This window comes from Paralichthys olivaceus, chromosome 18, assembly GCF_024713975.1.
Source record: "Paralichthys olivaceus isolate ysfri-2021 chromosome 18, ASM2471397v2, whole genome shotgun sequence".
Classification (NCBI taxonomy): Eukaryota; Metazoa; Chordata; class Actinopteri; order Pleuronectiformes; family Paralichthyidae; genus Paralichthys; species Paralichthys olivaceus.
Genome location: NC_091110.1, coordinates 3052133 through 3071690, shown reverse-complemented (window position 1 = coordinate 3071690; position 19558 = coordinate 3052133). Strand labels below are relative to the sequence as shown.

The window sequence follows — 19558 nt, the reverse complement described above, 5'->3', positions numbered from 1 at the left end:
TGTTGAGAGCTAGATGAGAAAATGTATGTTACTCACACATCTGATGTTAGCTGAGCTTAGCATAGACACTGGAAACAGAAGGGAAACAGCCAGCTTCCATCACAAAGGTCAGAATAATTCCTACAGCACATCTTAGGCTCACTATTCAACATGTTGTAAAGGTGCTCTATGATTATGCCGTTGCTACATCGATGTTAACGTTAGCAGATGTTACGACCAGTCTTATTTAGCAGAAACTATGTGATTATTTCACTTGCCAAGAGCTGCCTCATATTCCGATTACTGAAGTTAGCATGCCCAATGTTTTGGTTTTATGGACAGTTATGAGTGAGAACGATTTCTTCTTTAAAAAGTCATTTTATACCCTATATATTCCAAAAAGTGGATACAACCTGGCTTTAACCTCTGGCTCTAACTTCATATTTACTGAAACCCTGGGAGCCAAGAAAGCAAAGTAAACAGGTTTCATAATGTGTTAAACTATTCCTTTAAGTAAGGTTTTGAATACGTTTTATTTTAGAAAGTCACAAATGCTTATAGTTCAACATAACTAACTAAATAATATTTCCTTGGATGAACTCACTGAATGCTAGTGGAAAAAATGGGCTTGAAATATTTGCTCAAAACTTCCCAGACAAAAATAAATCATAGATGAGGAGATTAATACCTCTCTTAGTTAGCTTAGCATAGAGCAGGAGAAGTGGCTTGCTGTCAGAAAGTGGAAAACCCACTAAAATGAATGTCTACTGCTCACTCATAAGGAAATGATACCTTTATAACTGGTGGTTATGTGTCACTGCTTTTCATGAAGACAACTTCCACAACTTTTCGGTTTTACACTGCAGATTAAACAGAAAAGATGTAATATATTAATTAGTGAGCTGTGTGAAGGCTTTTGAAAAGTCATGTGGCTTCTTGGACAGATGTGAGAGCGGCATCAATCATCTCACCTAACTCTCAGCCAGAAAGCAGGGAGGCACATGTGTTTATTCACCTTGAGTTAAATCCAGGGTTAAGGGTTGAGTCTTGAGAACACTTACAGCACGAGATCAAGATTTTGATGGACAGCAAACATTCCACAGCATGTCTGATTCACTCCAGTGATGTGGACCATATCTTTACCGGGGAACAGATGTAGTCTGCAAACCGCCTTTATTGACAGCATTTTTCACAATTTCCATGTGCTGTGTGTGTGTGTGCGAGTGCATCATTACATTCCAAACAAGGGATTATTTCACATACATGGCACTTAACCCATTGTGAATGACATTTAAATCTGTGTGTAAATGATATTGCACCTATTCAACCTGTGTTTTGAGGACATTTGGTTGTGTTCCAGTGGACTGATGACGCAGATATGAAGAGATTAACATGAGGACGACTGAAGCAGCTCACTCCTCACTCTCTTGTGCGGGTGACGGGCTGAACTGAGATGTTTAAGCTGCTAGCATGTAATCTACCTATATTTTTCCTATGTATGCAGTGATACTGAAACAATTTAAGTGAAACTATTTTGTTGATGATATAGTAGAGGATATTTATTTGAAAAGATACAAATGGACAAACCTGATGTATAAGCTAGCACTGATTTGAAAACACTTTAAACTTGTTGGTTATGTAGCATAAGTCTGAAAAAAAAAGAGAATATTCCAAAGCATTTCTTTTTTTCTTTTCTGAGGGATGGTTTGTGGAGTGAGATGAACAAGGCCGGATTAAAAACCCCAAGAGCCACAGTGTTCACTGTGTCATCTGCTGTGTAGTCATTTATATTTCAAATTATATATTAGAATAAAAGAGGAAGTATATGCACCATTAAAGCCCCAAATCAACTCTTAAGGGCACAAAGGTTTATTTTCTTAGTGTAAGATTTTATCTCAAAAAGGATCTCACTGTGCCCAAATGTTACATATTGTTAAACTGATTAGAGCTTTATGGAGTGAACTAGGCAGAGCTCCTAGCATACCACAGAATTCCACATACAGTACAAAGGAATGGGAGAAAATGGGGGAAGTGATGGAGGCCCAGAAGCTCATTTTTACCCTGGGGCCCTGTCCCAGGTGAATCCGGCCATGGAGAAGATTGTGAACACCATAGATTTTATTGCAAATACACAGTCGACATAGCCTTACTGTGTATTTCTTGAAAATATAGACCTGCCTGCTGGTTCATATAGGTCTTGTGTAGCAATTGGTCCTGTGCTGGTTTCCAGTGAAGCCACTGGTTGGCTGTGGGAAATGTGAAATCAATTGTTCTTAGTAATTTGTTGTTAATGTTTTATTTATTGTTTGCTTCTTCTTTTTTTTGTTTGTTATAGATGCACACCTGAGGGTGTGGTTCTGTGAAACGGGCTTCCAGCTGTTTCTCACAGCTTTTATTGGGTCACTTTACCCTGAAACACTGTGTTCAGTTTTCTGATTGCTGTTATATTTCTGTAAATACTCTGTACATGGGCATTTGTGTGATGCTGAGAGAGATGAAAATAGCTCTATTTACAATAAGAGATGGTGTTATTTTAAGTTTTATTCCTGTTGTTTTACTAGGAAGGCATTACATAGCAATAAACGTTGCACAGAGTTGACCTCAAATAATTTGCTCCTCCTATCTTCTGTAGCTTGCTTCTATTTTATTCTTCATTAGACGTGTCAACCAAAGCTTCTTTTGTAGCCAAAATCCTTGCTCCTCTCCTTTCCCTTCCTCCCCCATTTCCTGTCATCCATTGCTATCCTTTATCTCCCTCCCTTTTTCTTCTCCCCTCCCATTAATCCTTTTGCCTCTAGTCACTTTTTTTTCACCCTGCACTGCTCTTGACTTCATTCCTGCTGTTCAGAAGTATTGAAATTCCTCCAGGTTGGACTACTGGTCCAATCTGTTAAGCTGTTTTCTTTGTAGTGGGACTGGAGGGGGGCAGGACTTATCAGCAGCTTCTGGAGTGTTGTTTTTTAGTCCTGCAGCAGTGTGATGATTAGACCTGCATGAAGGTTAAATATTTTCTGGCGCAGTCTCTCAGGCCAGTGATTTTTTTCCACACTGTGTATCATTCACAAGTGAACCACTTGAGGTTTTAAGCATGTGGAGCAATGCAGAAACAAGGGGAAGAAGAGTGAACCAAAACATGCTCTTTCATCTATTATCATCCATTTTTATATAAAACAAACCTATATGGGTTTGGATTTCTTTGCACACTGAGATATTGAGGCAGTATTTTTCCAGATTTGAGTTGCAATGCAGATAAACAACCATTGGTAACCATTACAATAATACTTCAAATCAAGGCAGTTGATTCATATACTCTCCATACTGAAGAGAAATGAAATGACCTTTTTCATTTCTCCAGGGTATATACAGTAGATGATAATCGAATACTGCTGCAACATGTTTGACTTGACTTGCTGTGATTTTTTTTGTCTTTTATTGTAATGGTGGAGCAGAGGAGGAGGAGCACTTCCAAACACGGACTGTGTAACTTAAAGCAATGTGTACAAACTATTTTATAACTACTGTAAGGCATTTGAAGAAATCTATGGGGTTAATAAACCTGAGATATATTTCTCTACAGAAAATCTGTCTCCTTGATTGATATGCAAAGTTTTCTGTGGTTTATCTCGGCTGGATTGGTTTTCAGCCTTGTGTGCTTTTGATTCCGGAGAAAACGCCATGCTTGTTTCACTTCTAACTGACATGACGGATGATTACATAGCATGAGGGTGGAGACGGTTCTATTATCAAAAGGAAGCTGGTTACAAAATCCTGCACTACTCCTCGGACTGCAGAGATAAAACTACTGATTTAACATATTATTATTATTGGTAATATTAAGAACATGCACACCAGATTGATTTCATGACCTCAGACCACTTCAGACTGCATTGCACTAAAGGTGCAGCTCATGTTATGGGATTCCTCATGTCTATGTCCATGTGCACATTGACGGAGTCGTCCATCCCTGTAATCTCATGAAACGATGTATGAGAAACGGGGGACAAAATACACAACAAAGGGTAACATCAGGTGACAGCAGTCTGATTTGAGCCCAGGGCCAACATTTGAAATGAAATGAAACGTTGCAATCACAATAGTTATGTGGAAATATGTTCTATCAGGCTGGAGCTTGGAGGAACACATCAGGGGGAGTAGGTGATATTGTTCGTCATTATATTAACTGCACCACACGCATACTTTTCACTTCTCACATGAATGAACTTTGCGGAACACTTCCTGGTGTGACTGGGCCTTCAGAGGGATGGAGTGGGAATCCTCCTGGTGCTTCGTGTACAAATCCCCCCTCCTGTTTTCAGGGTCACTCATTGCTCCGCTGCTGTAACATTAACTCAAAGTGTAGCGTTTCCAAAGACTGACGGACCCAGGCAGGCTGTGGTTGAACTTTGGAATTGCTTTTGCCAAGGAGTGGGAGATAAAGTCGCAGCCACTGAGGAGGAATAATCTCCAGCAGTGAGCACGGTCTGTTGCAGGTCACTTCCCTCTGGCAGAGAGGACCAGGTTGATGAATGACTTGTTATGGAGAAACACAACAGAGATGCGCGTGTTTCGCCGTCTTTCATTGGCTGCGGACAAACACTGGCTCTGATTCGCTGCCTCTGATGAGAGGCGGTGCGGTAAAAAAAAAAAAACGAAAACATTCAGAATCGAGCACCGAAATGGACGTGCGGCCCGCTGCAGCACGGACGTTAGCAGCGCCAAAATGGCCGCCAACGCAGCTCAGTTGCAAGTTTGTTTGGCTGGCGCACACCCCCCTCTCTCCAGGTGGGCGGGACTACTGCAGGGGTCGGCGTCACATGATCCGCGCAGAGCCAGGCTGACCAATTCCAATATGGTGGCCAGCTTGGCAGGTCTACGGTTCCTGTTGATGGTATTGTTGTTCTGCGGGATCAGGTTCGGCGCCTGCGGCCAGGAAGCTCCGCTGGTCCTGGGGCTGCGACTGGAAGACACGTCGGGCCCGGTGTGCATGAAGAATCGGATCATATCTGCGCCAGAAGGAGCCAGTTTCACGATCCGTCTCTTCGGGGCTGATCTGAATGGAAGCTGGCCGTGGGTGGCGTTTGCAGGGGCAGCTGGGGGAGCTGCCGCCGGGGCGGTCGGGGATGCGCCCGACCCGTGCGGGCAGGAGTCCCGCCGCACAGATTCCGCTTTCCAGGTGACGGGGAAGTTCATCCCGGACGAGCACTTCACCAGCGGGCTGGTGGAGGTGGCGGTGCCAAAGAGGAACATCTCTGCGGGAGCAGCTGTCGGAGAGCAGACTTACCACAACCTGTGCGTGCGGAGGGGAGGGAGCTGGGTATCCGTGGGCCCGGACAGACTGCGGGTCATCACCGACAAGGGTCTGCCCGCCGAACACATCCAGCCGTGGGGTCTGGCGGTCCTAGTGGTGGTGCTGCTCCTGGCGTGCGGGCTGCTGAGGACAGTGAACCTGAGCCTGCTGTGGCTGGACCCCGTGGAGCTTTATGTCCTCCACAGCTGCGGCTCCGAGGAGGAGAAACGGGCCGCCAAGCGCCTGGAGCCAATCAGGAGGAGGGGGAACTTCCTGGTAAGTTTCAGTGTGTGAAAACGGGAGGAGGAGGATACCGTTCTGCTTCTTGATCCCTCTTTCCCATTCTCTCTCCGTCGCAGACGTGTTCCCTGCTCTTCCTGTGCGCCCTGGGACACTCGGCGCTGGGTGTGCTCCTGTACCGGGCGTTGGGCTCCATCCTCTCCGCAGTCTTCACCAGCGGCTTCCTCGTCTTCTTCCTGGCCGAGCTGGGCCCTCACATCGTGTGCTCCGGTTATGGCTTCCAGCTGGCTCCGGGTCTGACCTGGCTGGCCCAGGTTTGTATGGTGCTCACCTGCCCTCTGTCCTGCCCCCTGGGGCTGATCCTGGACCTGGGGCTGAGGAGGGACATCAGCACCTGCGGTATAAGGGAGAGGGCCATGGAGATGATTCGCACAAGCACCAATGACCCTTACAGGTAAAACAGGATCACACACTTGTACATGTAGGGTCCAGCCCATATGCAGCACGACTCAATATCTCTCTTGTCTCAATCAAATTTTATTTTCACAAATCACTATTTGCCTCACTGTAAAAAAAAAAAAAAGGTGACATCCTCTACCCTTAACCCTCAACAAGAGTAAGTCAAAACTACCTTCAAAACCGTATTAACAGAGGAATTAAAAACCCCATGAGAGGGATCATCCCTCTTCCAGGACAGACAGAAGTGCAACACATGCGGCATGTAACAGATGACATCAACAAAATAACATTATTTACAACACTGACTGTCTAACATAACCGGAGGTGTTTATCAATGTTTTAAATACATATACGAAAGAAAACGTCTGACAGAGATGAAGGGAGCAATAATAAAATAAAAAAGTGATATTACCAGTAAGTAGTATATGTAAGTAGGCATATTACATTATATATTATATATCTAAGCAATCTAGTTCATCATAATCCCGTATATGTGTGCACCTTAACTCTTATTTACTTACATTTCTATTCTGAACTAGAATATTTTATATAATTAAACACTTCTCTCTTATTTTACACTTCATCAACAGGAACCTCAACCACAGTGATGTCCTTTATATTCTTTCCTATTGGATATTTTTGTCCATATTCTCATGATAAAAACAATCAAAGCTTTTTCTTTAAGTTTCAGTTTGTTTGCATTATTTAACGTAATCGTTTTGGTGATGCACCCTCAATTTTCAGGATTCAGAGCAGTGTCTGGACATTGTTTTTTAAACTCTTAAAACAAACACAGTACATATCCTTATATATACTGTATATATTTATTTTGAACCACATTAAAGCTTTTTGACGACAGGAATTTCTAATTTCCTCCATATTCTTGTGCGTTCATAGCTTAAAAAATATGTCTGTCTCATACCTGAATACACTTGTCCTGTGCCTGTGTCTCGTTTGTGCAGTGAGTTTGTGAAGGAGGAGTTCAGCCGTGGGACGCTGCGCATTAAGACGGTGGAGGACATTCTGACTCCTCTGAAGGACTGCTTCATGCTGCCCAGCTCGGCCGTCCTGGACTTCTCCACCATGTCTGAGATCATGCAGAGCGGATACACGAGGGTGCCCATCTACGAGGAAGAGAAGTGGGTACAGCAACAAGAACTAGTCAAAACTTTGTTGTCCCTAACAAAGGAAACCTGTGTTTTGTCGATGATAACGGTCGATAATGGCCTCATTTAACTCTTAGGTGGCCAGCTCAAATATTTGTTGTTTTATCTCTTTTGATTCCCATTGTACATGACTGTCACAGATATACAGGTATCAGCATATACTGTATGTATATGAATTGTCCAAAATACTTTTTATACAACATAATGCATAGAAATATGCTCAAGGTCATTTAGGAATTGGTGTCATCGCCATTTGTACAGTAGAGAGCACTCAGGCTCCGCTATTTATAATGCTCTCCACAATATATTATATATAAACACTTGTTTTACTTATATAAAGATTTGCTTATTTCAACATATATATAAATTATACTGAACAAGTCCTTAAGTCCCATTTTTTGCAGGTACTTTTTTGACCGACAATATATTTGTTTCCAAAGCCATCAATGTTATCTTATATGTAACATTGTTCTAAATTAAAATTGTCACAGTAATAAATACTGTATATCACATGATTACTGGCAACTATAAAAAGTAGAAAATATGCTAAAGAGCCTGGATAACTGCAGCCATAAGACAGAACAACACGGAGCCAATTTGATGTTTGAACCTCTTATACTGACTAGTCACAAATACAGAAGCTGTTATTGTTTGATAAAATGTTCATGTTGGTTGGGTGCCCTGTGATATTTACATATAAAAACATTTATATAAAAACAAAAGTACAGCTCCACATTCAGTGACAACACATGACATGTAGTTTCATTGGCCCAGTTGATTTGCGTTGTGTACTTGGCTTTCCACCCATCAGCATGTGTTTGGTTTTCCAGGTCCAACATTGTGGAAATCCTGTATGTGAAAGATCTGGCCCTGGTGGACCCAGATGACTGCACCCCCATGACGACCATCACAAAGTTCTACAATCACCCGCTGCACTTTGTCTTTAATGACACCAAACTGGACGCCATGCTGGAGGAGTTCAAGAAAGGTGTGCTCATGCTCATATCTGCTTTTGCAAGAGGAGGAGGGAGAAGTGTGTTATGAAAAAACACCAGATGTGATAGTAGAGGCTTCTTTATGTTAATATTTGGCCATATTCTCCTTGTGTGCTGGGAATATTACTCAGGTAGGTTTGAACCGATTGGTCAACATTAACAAAAATATTGTCCAAAAAACACATTTTCTAATATATCGCTGCAAATAATAGACAAGACAATCTAAAGCTTGTGTTGATCAGAAAACAATTTGCCATCATATAATTATGTCTCAAAAAAGTCAAGAAATGACGCTGCAAATTTTTTTTGTTATTTTTTAGAAAATAGAACTAGATGGTGAATATCCCTTGTACATTTGTTAGGGACATGACCTCAGATGTGAGCCATAGCGTCTTCAAGTGGTTAAGCCTTGTGACAGGATGTAAGGAAGACATAATGTGTAGAGAGAGCAGAAAAGCAAAGACTGACAATATTTGCCATGGGGAGAAAGAAAAGAGTAAAGGAAATCCAGTGCTCTTAGAGGGCCTCACTGGTTGGATGTTAATGACAGAGCTGCGGTGGATCAAGGCTGAGGATGAATGGTCAGAGCAGAATTATTGATTTCTTTTTTTTTTCTCATTTGTAATCGTATGGTAGCAAAGACGTCGCTGTAGCTGATTTCAGACAGGAACAGAATCCACAGAATGTCCGCACATTTGGGTCTGGACTTTCTCTTCAGTTCGCCGTTCACACATGAACAACGCAGCAAGAGATTCTCTGCTCTGACTCATAACAACACGGAAATCTTCTTAAGCTGCTTCTTAAAGCAGCTTTAGAAGTCAGATGCAGTTATGTTGTAACTTTTGCAACCTTTGACATAGATTAACATATAGTTAACATTACCTGAATGGGCTATATACAGCACATGTACAGGGTATGCAATATGGATTTATTTTGATTTAATTCATATTTAACCACCAGCAGAATTCAACATATATGAAATGATAATATCACAACGTATCAAACTGTAATCAACTCTTCACCTTTACTGTTGTATCTCACATCAGTTACCTCTAGTTGTATCTAGTCCTATGTGTCCAGGCTTTTACTTTCATGAGATTCAATACATTGAGCTGAATAGAGTGCGAATTATAACTTTTTCCAATGCAGACAGAAACTCGGCAGCAACAATCTTTGCAGATCATTTTCAGTGCTGTTAACTTATCTGCATATTAATATATACGTGCTTCTTAAGTCTGAGAACAGCTGTCAGAGGGCTCTGGAACAAGATGAAGCTGTTCATGTCTTGTCAAAGAGGATTTTCTTTGATAGAAAATAGTTCTAATCAAATCTATTCCCAATGAGGTCAGCCTATCCAGACCCATCCAGGCCATTCCAGACTGATTAAGACAAATCCAGACTGCCTGATCTGAAAACAGCTGCTGAGGATGGGCAGGCGATATTTTGTCAATGTCAACCAAAATAAAAACTATGCCAAATTAGCTATTAGCAGTTCCTGTTTGCAATGTAGCCATGGGTGTACAGACAGCTATCACTGGATAAATCAGCCTCTGACAAAAACTTAAAACCTGATGATTCTTAGACAAGTTTTGGGAAATTCACAGAGTGCTTTCTTATGCCTCTGAGCCAGCGACACTAAGTGGCAACAGGCATTTAGCTTTTTGGGTTGTCCATCCCATTCTTGTGAACATGATAAACAATCATGTTGAGCGGATTTCTTAAAAATTAGTACAAATATTAAGTTAGAATTAAGGATGATTTGATTTGAATCTTGTAGTCGAAGGTCAAAGGTCAAGGTCATGGAGACCACATGTTGGGAATATCATTACATCTGGTACAAACATTCACTCTGACTCAACCTGATTCTGGAGCTCAAAAGTCATCGTGACCTCACAAAACACATTTTGCCTCGAGAAAGACATTATTTTAAGAATGTCTCAAGATACTTCTTTCAAATTTGACACAATCGTTCACTCGAAATCAAAGATTAACTGATTAGATTTCAGTGGTCAAAGGTCACAATGACCTCATGTTAGTCTGGGAAAAAGTGTTATACACTGAAACTGCACTTGTTGGCGGAGGCAGAAAACCCTGGATGTATTAAATCCCATTTAATCAATAAAATGTCATTAATAAATTACATGTATCATCATGTTTTACTCCTTTAATTAGTGTAATTTTCGATGCAAATTGATTAAATCATGTAAATGCTTCACATCTCACTCTCCACCCATTCGCCTTTACTCCAGAGTGACCAGCACTTTCTGATTTGAAATAGAAAATTAAAGGTCAGACGAGAGGTTTAGTTGAAAATGTTGCTTTATTCAGATGAATCCTTTAATGATAAATGATCTCTTGAAATTAAATTTACTGCAGGGGAGGTTTCTGTGATTTGACCACTGACCTATTCACTTCACACCAGGCAACTCTCACATGGCCATCGTCCAGAAAGTGAACAATGAGGGGGAGGGAGATCCTTTCTACGAGGTGCTGGGATTGGTCACGCTGGAGGACGTCATCGAGGAAATCATCAAGTCAGAGATCCTGGATGAATCTGACGGCTACTGTAAGTTTACACAAACATAGTTGTTGCTTTAGCATCTGATATATTTGTTTCGAATTTTGACACCTTTGCCTCCCCCTGTAGTGGACAGGAAAGTGAAGCGCCCTCTCCCTCAGCTGGAGATTCCTCTGGAGCCTCGCAGTGCACACGAAGAGTTTTCTCTTTTCAAGCCTCCCGAAGGAGAACCCAAGATCCGCACCTCGCCGCAGCTGCTGCTGGCTACACACCGCTTCCTGTCTAGAGGTTTGTGAGTTTTATCTGTGAACATTTACTTGCATGGAAAGATTGACCATGAACCTCAGTCACAGTTTAACACAGCACATCTAATGATTATGTTGCTGTTATACATTATCAGGGTCTTTTCTGGACAGTTATGTGCCCTCAGCCAGACATCTGCTGTCCTCCCTGTTCATAGCTGCTCCTTTCATAGTCAAATAGTTTAGTTTCATTTTAGTTTAAAGGTCCAGTGTGTAAGATTTAGGTGAAAGGAATTTTTGGCAGAAATTGAATATAAAATAATCCAAGTGATGTTTTCACTGGTGTGTTTCATCTAAATTGTATGAATTGTTGTTTTCTTTACCATAGAATGAGCTCTTTATATTTAAAAACTTTATATTTACATGGAGGGGGGGGGGGGGGGGTCCTCTCTGTGGAGGCTGCCATGTTTTTTTTACTGTCGTCCAAACTGATCAAACCTAAACCTTTTGAGTTCTCTTTTTAATGTAGTATTCTGCTGCAACATGCAACTTCACCTCTAGATGTCACTAAATTCTACAGACTGATTTTTTTTTTTTTTTTTTTTTACTTATCTCAGTCAAAACACACCCACTCGACACCTAACCTGAGAAACTGTTATTAAAGTGATTTGAGGTCAAGAGTGTTTTTCTCAAAAAACCACCACTAGCCAACTGGCAACTTGATTGTATTCTGTCTCTGACCTTTGACCCCCCCCCCACCCCTGGCAGAGGTGGAGCACTTCAGCCCTGGACGCATGTCTGAGAAGGTCTTGTTCCACCTTCTCCGTCACCCCAGCGTCAACCAGGAAGTGCACTTTGACCCAAGCAACCGGCTGAGCCCGGGCCACTATCTCTACACCCGCAACCACCCGGTGGACTATTTCATCCTGCTGCTGCAGGTACGAGCTCGAGTACATGTACAGGACACGTCCTCTTTTGCTTGCGAGCACGCGGTGGGCCTCTCGAAAGCACACACTTTATATTTTGAAACAGAAAATATTTATCTCAGCAAACAGAAATTTGTCCTGTGCATGCTTAACTCTGCCTCCACGCTCACTCAATCTCTGCCCTGTGAGCTGGCAGGCACCCGCACTCGCTCACAGCGTCTCTGCTCTCTCAACATCTCGTGTGCGCTCTCAAAATTAGCCAATCACAGACTGGGAGGAAGCAATTCTCATTGGCTGCATCCAGAAGCAAGCGAGGGATTTTGAAAATTACTGATCAAAATGAAGGATTCAAAGAACATGAGAGAAAACGATAAAATTAATATTGATGATATTTAACATTTAACAGTCTCTAATATTTACTTTACTGTATTATAGAGCTGTCTCATTTCTAAGGCCATCTCTCCATATTTCTCGTCATCCCTCTTAAAATTATTTTTAAGGAGAGCCCCACTGCGCCCTCTCAGAAAAGTCAAACTGCAGTATTTGTCGACCACTGTAATTTCTCCTATGAAAACGTATTTTATTATTATAATGCTCACTAACTGTGGTTTACTACATTGAGATGAATTATGGGTGCTCATAAGTACATTAAAAGAGTACATTAGATCTGCTTATGTTTACATGCTGCTTGCAAATGCTTGATGGGGAAAATGTCCAGTTTTTGCCTATAGAGTTGAACCTGTAGCCAACATCAAGTTCATGTGATCTGGTTTATTTCAGTTTGGAAGAGACGATGTTTAAAATACCATCCTTCCATCCATTGACACGAGTCTGTGTAATTATTTTCATGATAAAGCTGCTGTAAAACTGATAACACAGGACTAGACTGTGGTGATCACACTCATGTACAGGGGAATCTAAAGAAGTGCCCTGAAAAAAGAACATGAAAATGACACCATCTCTTTCTCAGGGCCGTGTGGAGGTAGAGATCGGAAAAGAGGGGCTGAAGTTTGAAAACGGGGCGTTTACTTACTACGGCGTTTCTGCTCTAACGCTACCATCTTCAGGTGAGGTCAAGAGTTGCAGGAAGACGTCTGCATCACACCGTGCTAGTTGTACCAATTGAAGAAAAAAATGTATTTTGTTTCTGTTAAATAAATGACTAGTAGCTGATGTATTGTTTTTAGATTTTTAAAATCACAAATATGTCGATCAATATCAGTTGAGTTATGAGAGAATAACATTTTGTCAATCTTAGTTTGGATTTTAATGTTTTTGATGCAGTCAAGACTTGTTACACATGATCAATTAAAATCACTGATGAGATGTCGTAATCTACTGTGTTCATAACAGGTTCTATACAGAGGGTGTGATGATGTGGTAGCAAATATTGGGCTGACTCTGTACATGTATGTGTGTGATATAACAGTGCACCAGTCTCCAGTATCAGCACAGCGTCACTCTCACATGGATCCCTTTGAGTCAGAAGAGGCCACCAGCCCGTCCAGTTATTGTCCTGACTACACCGTCCGAGCTCTCACTGACCTGCAGCTCATACGGGTGTGTAATACTGTGTGGTTATATCATATCTCTGTTGATACGTTTCTCAGAGGGGAAACAGCGTTGCAGCCAAATCCAATACAACTGGGGACAACTTCTTCAAACATTAAAAAAACCACAGGAAAAAAGCTATAACATGCCTCCATACTGCTCCTGTGGTGTCATCCAAGTGTCCGTAAGCCCTGACATTCACATTTGACTCTAAACGGCCTCATTTACACCATGTTTCTAGCCTTGATGTCCTCTGTTATCCTCCGCTGGAGCCACGTTCGTGGATCACAGCGGACATTGGGCTAAAACATTGTGTAAATGTACTCATTTCAAGTCGAATAACGCGAGTTGTCGCTGATCTCTTCAACTACCACTTTCCCTCCATTCATTTTATGAATGTGTTGCAGGTGACACGTCTCCAGTATTTGAACGCTCTCATGGCGTCTCGCGTCGGCCAGAGTCCAGATCCTCCTGAGATTAAGATCCTGCCCAACAGTCAGACCAAGCTGCTCAACGACAGAAACACCACACAAGGTAGCTTTGCTGGAAACGTCGTGTGACCCCCCGGGGTCCACCGGCCCAGCAGATCTCTAAACTAACATTCACTGCTGATGCTGGAAATCACTCTGAAACTCTTTCACTAACGTCTTTGTAGGATTTTTAGGAATGTTATTTCCTGTTTCCCTTCAGCTGAACTAAATTGATTTTTTCTCTCTTTTTTTCCTCCTCCTTGCGTGCCTCCGTGTCTCCTCTGTCCTCTGGCTCGTCCAGAGTTTCCTGTAAACTTTTCCTTCTTTGATACCATTGAGAACTACTGTTAGTAGTTTTTTTGCATGAGGTATGAAATGCAGCCTGTCAGTAGCATGACAGCAGACTGTGCATAACACATACACACACATTAAGGACACTCTCTCTCTCTCACACTCACTCTCTCTCTCTCACACTCTCTCTCTCACTCACTCACTCACTCACTCACTCACTCACTCTCACTCTCACACACACACACACACACACACAAACACACACACACACACACACACACACACACCTTCTCAAATCAACAGTCTCAGTGGGTGTTTTTTTTAATTAATGACAGAAAGTACTCCACTAGATTCAGAATCAGGGCATAGATTAGTGTGTTTGTGAGGCTCTTCTGTTCCTTCATCCTGTGTCATTCCTCCCCTCTTCTCACCTCTCTGTTGGGTTTGTAAACTCGGACAGATGTGCTCTCTCACCCTGTGTTCTTTCATTAACTGCATGTCTGTCTCATTTTCCTCCATTAAATAACACGCAGATATTACAATGACTTGAAGGTGATTAACATGTCCTCTGACGTCCATATCGGAGATCTTCTCAGACCACTTACAACCAGTGTCTTCAAATAAATGACCCTTAACTTAACCCTGAAATGAAACCTCTCTGAAACAACTCTCTTAACTTAACCCTGAAATGGAAAGCTTTCTGAAACAACCTCCTTTAACATTAATCAAAAAATAACAATTTTGCTAAATGTTTGAGTTCTGATTACTTTACAAACAATGTTCTTTGATCATTAATTAAAGGTGAAATATCTTGAACTCTTAGTAATTATTCAATTAGCCTTTAAAATTCTGGTATTTACAATATGTGTTTGGGCTAAATTATATACAAGGTAATGGATAATAAATTATTATGGTGTTTTAATAGGATATTCCTCCCGGAATAATGATACATTTAAAAATATGTATTAAAATATATTACCTTTCATGACACATTTCTTAAATTAGTTGGAAATTAAATCATTCTGTTAAATTAATAGACTGATATATTAATTTAAGAAATATATTCTTTTACATTATGTTTGATTTGTCATATAGTTTTTTTTGTTAAAATTATTACTTTTTTTGCATTTGCATGCAATGCATTTGCCAGAGACTACTTTCAGTGGCAAATTAATTCACATTTAGTTTGGTGAGCAGAAATCAAATCTGGAGCAGAACTCCCATATGTCTCTCTGAGGACGTCTTACATCACCAAGTTGTGGTACGCCACAAAACACAGTGACAAGACAAGATGGCACAAAAGTGTTCAAAGACAAACCAGCATCTGCTACAACAGTTTTCACAGTGTTTGTGTTATTCATAGAATTCAAAAAAAGTTCTTGTCGATTTGCTTTTTCATTCTACAGTTTGTTATTTTTTAATGAAATATTAATATGGTGAATTATTGAAAACACATAGCCCAAGCCGCTTGTTTGCTTGATTTGGAAAGGTATTACATTTTCTTTGATGAGATCTTAAAGAGATGGAGTTTGATTTAAAAAAAAGTTGGAAGTTATTTCAATCATTACAAATGTTTTTTGAAACTTTTATTCTGGTTTGATTCAAGCTCTCTATGCAACAACTTTTTCTTGTCCTTAAACTCTGGCCCTTCTTCGTCTCTCTTGTGCCACCTTCCACATCTCCAGCAAATGTCACTCTGCTGTTTCCGCTCTTTAAATATCTTCCGTCACCACAACGTGTGTTTGCCATTATCCCCCCCCCCCAACTCACCCCAAGCTCTCTTGTCATTGGTCGGCTTCCACAGGTGGGAGTAGTGCCCAAGAAAGCTCCACAGAAGAGGAGGCTCATGGGTAGTGCAGTTCTGTCTGCACACTGTAAAAAGAAAAAACATTTCTTTGTGTTTTATATATATTATATATATCATCTATGGCTGGAAAGTAGTTTTTGGACATGACTGGAGTAAGACTGATTTTATTTGTCTATTATGTTGATCCACTGCTCTCACTTCTCATCTCCAGCCCATTACATTTGGAGTTTTCAATTGCAATCATTATTCTATGTTGTTTTATACACTTTGAATTACTATTTTACAAACACAAACATTATTTTAATTTTGCTGTGCTTTTCTTCCAAGTTTAGTCTTTCACACTAAACTCTGAATTTCCATTCCTCACGTTTTCCTTGCTGGGTGCCAAAGCTACATTTGAATATGGATGATGTATGCGTGTGTGAGTGTGTGCATGTTTGTGCCTGTGTACTCAAGCATCCGTCCGTTTGAGACACTAAAAAACAGTCAAGCTGTTGGAAAGCAGATTTGCACATTAAAGTTGTGCACTGTCGATCATTTAAGCTATTTTGGGGTACATCTGCGCTTTATATCCTCATGTAACAATTCCGTCAGGCGTAGTGTGTATATGGCCAAAAAGGTTTGAACCGTGAAACAATGAAGGATGGTTTATACTGTAAATATTCAAGGTTGAAACAATAAAGTGTACGACTTCTGAAGTGGCACAAGATCTGACAACAATCAAGTTAGTAGAAGTTCAAAACAGCCAAAATATGAATCTAAGAGAAGAAACAAGTTATTAAAAGAAAATTAATCACCAACTATTTTCACAATCCATAAATGCATCATTTAAGTCATTTTAAGTGTGCAAGAACAATAGCGCATCAAAACTTAACGGCGGATAGTGGATTTTAAATATACCGACCCCCCCAACCGCTATGCTAACTTTGGAGAAAATGTTACACATTTTGAAATATTATTTTTTGGACATCAACTTTAACTGATGTAAGTTTGTACAGCATGGATTCATCTGATTAATCAGCCCCTAATATTCATATTGCTGTTGTTTCAGACATACAGTTCCAAACTTATACAACACATTTATAACTGTATAGTTTTTATTTGGGCAGTGATCTGCCATTTTTGGAATCGGTGCTGGTATTACATTTCAAAAACCTTGAGAAACGATACCCAGCCCTACCTTCACTGCAATAGTTTGGATTCAGTTACAGACATATCATAAGTCGTTTTGCTGTAGGAACTAAGTATTTACAAATGTACTACTCCTTTCTTCTGAAATACTCAGCTGTTACCCCCCTGTTAGACTTTCACTGGATCGTCGTACATTGAGGTACCTCGTGGTATTTCACTGGCCCTGAATCTGTGGTCCAGCAGAGAGAGCGCTGTGAATCTGAGGCCTGATCTGAACTCACTGAGTCATTTAAACCCAGGAACTAGTCAGATGCTCCCATTCTGTCCTTAAACATCCATTTGCTCGGCCAAGGAGATTTATTATTAATATTGAAGCACCTTGTTTATCGTCCTGTCTGATTCTCACGTATTTGAGTTTGTTAACATTCCAGTACATGTTCACATCTGTCTATGAATGTGTGAGTCTGTGTGTGAGTGTGATATTCTGCAATATTTCGCCAGTACATGTCAGCAAGCAAGCATCCAGTCATTATAACTCAATTAAACACATTGTGGGTTCTATAGCTCAATATGCATTTTAAGCTTTTGTCATCCAACTCATTGTTAAATGAACATGTGGACTATGTTAGAAATGGCTTTTAAATAACATTTCCTGTGTTTGTATATTAATGTATTATTGATGAGGAGACACAATGAGGCATTAAGAGCCATTTAAATGAACCAGTGCTTTAATGAAAATTGTTTTGGAGTTTTCCAAATGTATTTTAATGAAATACTCACAAGCCATGATTGTTGTGAAAGTTACGGGACACCGTAAACATTCAGTCCGTTCATACTGGATGAGGCTACACTGTGAAAAATTCGCAAAAAGGTTTTCCATAAGGAGTATGTTGGTAAAAACTACTTTATCTTGTCCCCGCTCAAAGGTAGTAATCAATGAATGTGAAGTATACAACATGCATGTGTCCTAGAAGGAATTCTATTGATTAAATTGCACAATTGTCAATTACAGTAGTTAATTGTTTAATTTAAATTTATCAAAGCTAAAATTAGTTGGTTCCAGTTTCACACATGTAAGAATTTGTGGCCTAAAATTATAGTAAACTGACAAACAGTCCAAAACAAAAAGAAGACATTGGAAAATATTGTCTTAAGCTCCTTGAAGCAAAAAACAGAAATGATTCCAAAAGTGACAGAGATAGTCTGGAAGAAATTTAGACTCAGATTATTATGTCGTCACACTGTTCAGTTGCTGTGTGACGCTGCATCAGTGTTTTTATGAAGTTATCTGACATCGCCACAAATTAGCCAAAGCTATTAGGAGGCTTCAACAGTCGTGATTTTGCCAACTCCAGTCAGTCACGTCTGGTGTTTCCTCTCATCTCAATCTAGGCCCGATCACATAACACAAGAAACTCTTTTATTATTAATAAAAAACTAAAGCAGCAGTGCAAAAAAAGAACAAATATAAAAGCTAAATCTTCAAGATGAACAATTTGATAAGATAAATATGCAAATGCATAATTCACATGCTTCACCACTCCTATACAGTGTCCACACACAGCCACATTCGTTGTCCCCTGTAGACAATATTAAAGTGATGGTTTGGATTGACATTTATGTCTTTAGATCGATCATCAGTACAACACATTAAATACTTTGTTTAATGCCTAGAACATTCCCAAGATGCCTTTCAATGCAAAACAACCAAAAACAGATTCATATTCTGTTACTTTTGCAACCAGTGTTGAACTGATACTGCAAAGCTTTTTTTAATTTGCTGCAAACCATTTCATTCGAAGCCACAATTTCACTTGAGTGTATTTTTGTCCATTGCAGTGGACAAAGGGGATATTCTCACAGTGAGCGTTGAGTATGACTTGTGAGTATTGTATTAAAATGACCTTGGGTTGTTTGAGTCGGCTCTGCCCCAGCTGTTACATTACCTCCTTTTCTGTCTTTTTGAAATTTGATTCCATGTGTGTTTGATTCTTTCAGTGTTACCACTCGAGCATTTTGCCATAATTTTTTTTGACTGATTCTGAGTAAATATTTTTCAGCTGTTTACTTATTGTTTTGTTGTAATAAGTTCATTTCTATGGTATCAAAAGACTGAATGTCGAAATGATAATCATTACTTTGTGCTTCTTATACTGATGAAGATGTTTTTTGGGGGGTGATGATGTGGAGAGCTGTGTGTTAATATATATATATGACTGCTTGGATAGAATATAATTTGAGGTTGTAGTTTATAGGTAAGCAAATCTCAGTGTTTCAGGTACAATAATGAGTTATTGAGAACTAAACAGTTAAATCAGTCGATCTTGATTCCCAAGTCACATTTGTAGAGAATTTATCTTTGGTTTTGGGAATGCTGCCAGTTTTGGGTGCATTATGACTCCAATGCATTTAACACTTAAACAAGTTTCTTAGGAAATAAAGTCAATCTTGTTCTAAATAAGTGTTTGTCTTTTTTGTTCGCATATGCAAACACAC

The 19558-nt window shown here is 40.2% G+C and overlaps 1 protein-coding gene across 3 annotated transcripts; it reads left to right on the top strand.

The window, feature by feature from the left end:
- Window positions 1–2318: 2318 nt before the first annotated feature.
- On the top strand, window positions 2319–19520 carry LOC109626251 (metal transporter CNNM3). Of its 3 annotated transcripts, XM_020082015.2 has the most exons (12): window positions 2319–5542; window positions 5626–5960; window positions 6928–7104; window positions 7962–8119; window positions 10549–10692; window positions 10774–10932; window positions 11655–11824; window positions 12783–12879; window positions 13242–13372; window positions 13771–13897; window positions 14135–14201; window positions 15929–16044. In XM_020082015.2, exons 1-11 carry the CDS (start codon window positions 4700–4702, stop codon window positions 14182–14184), a joined length of 2391 nt encoding a protein of 796 aa, XP_019937574.2. In that variant the 5' UTR covers window positions 2319–4699; the 3' UTR covers window positions 14185–14201; window positions 15929–16044. The 3 variants fall into 3 exon arrangements, with proteins under 3 accessions (XP_019937574.2, XP_019937573.2, XP_069369321.1); XM_020082014.2 differs by lacking the exon at window positions 14135–14201 and having other exon boundaries at window positions 15929–19520; XM_069513220.1 differs by lacking the exon at window positions 15929–16044 and having other exon boundaries at window positions 14135–14322.
- Window positions 19521–19558: the final 38 nt, after the last annotated feature.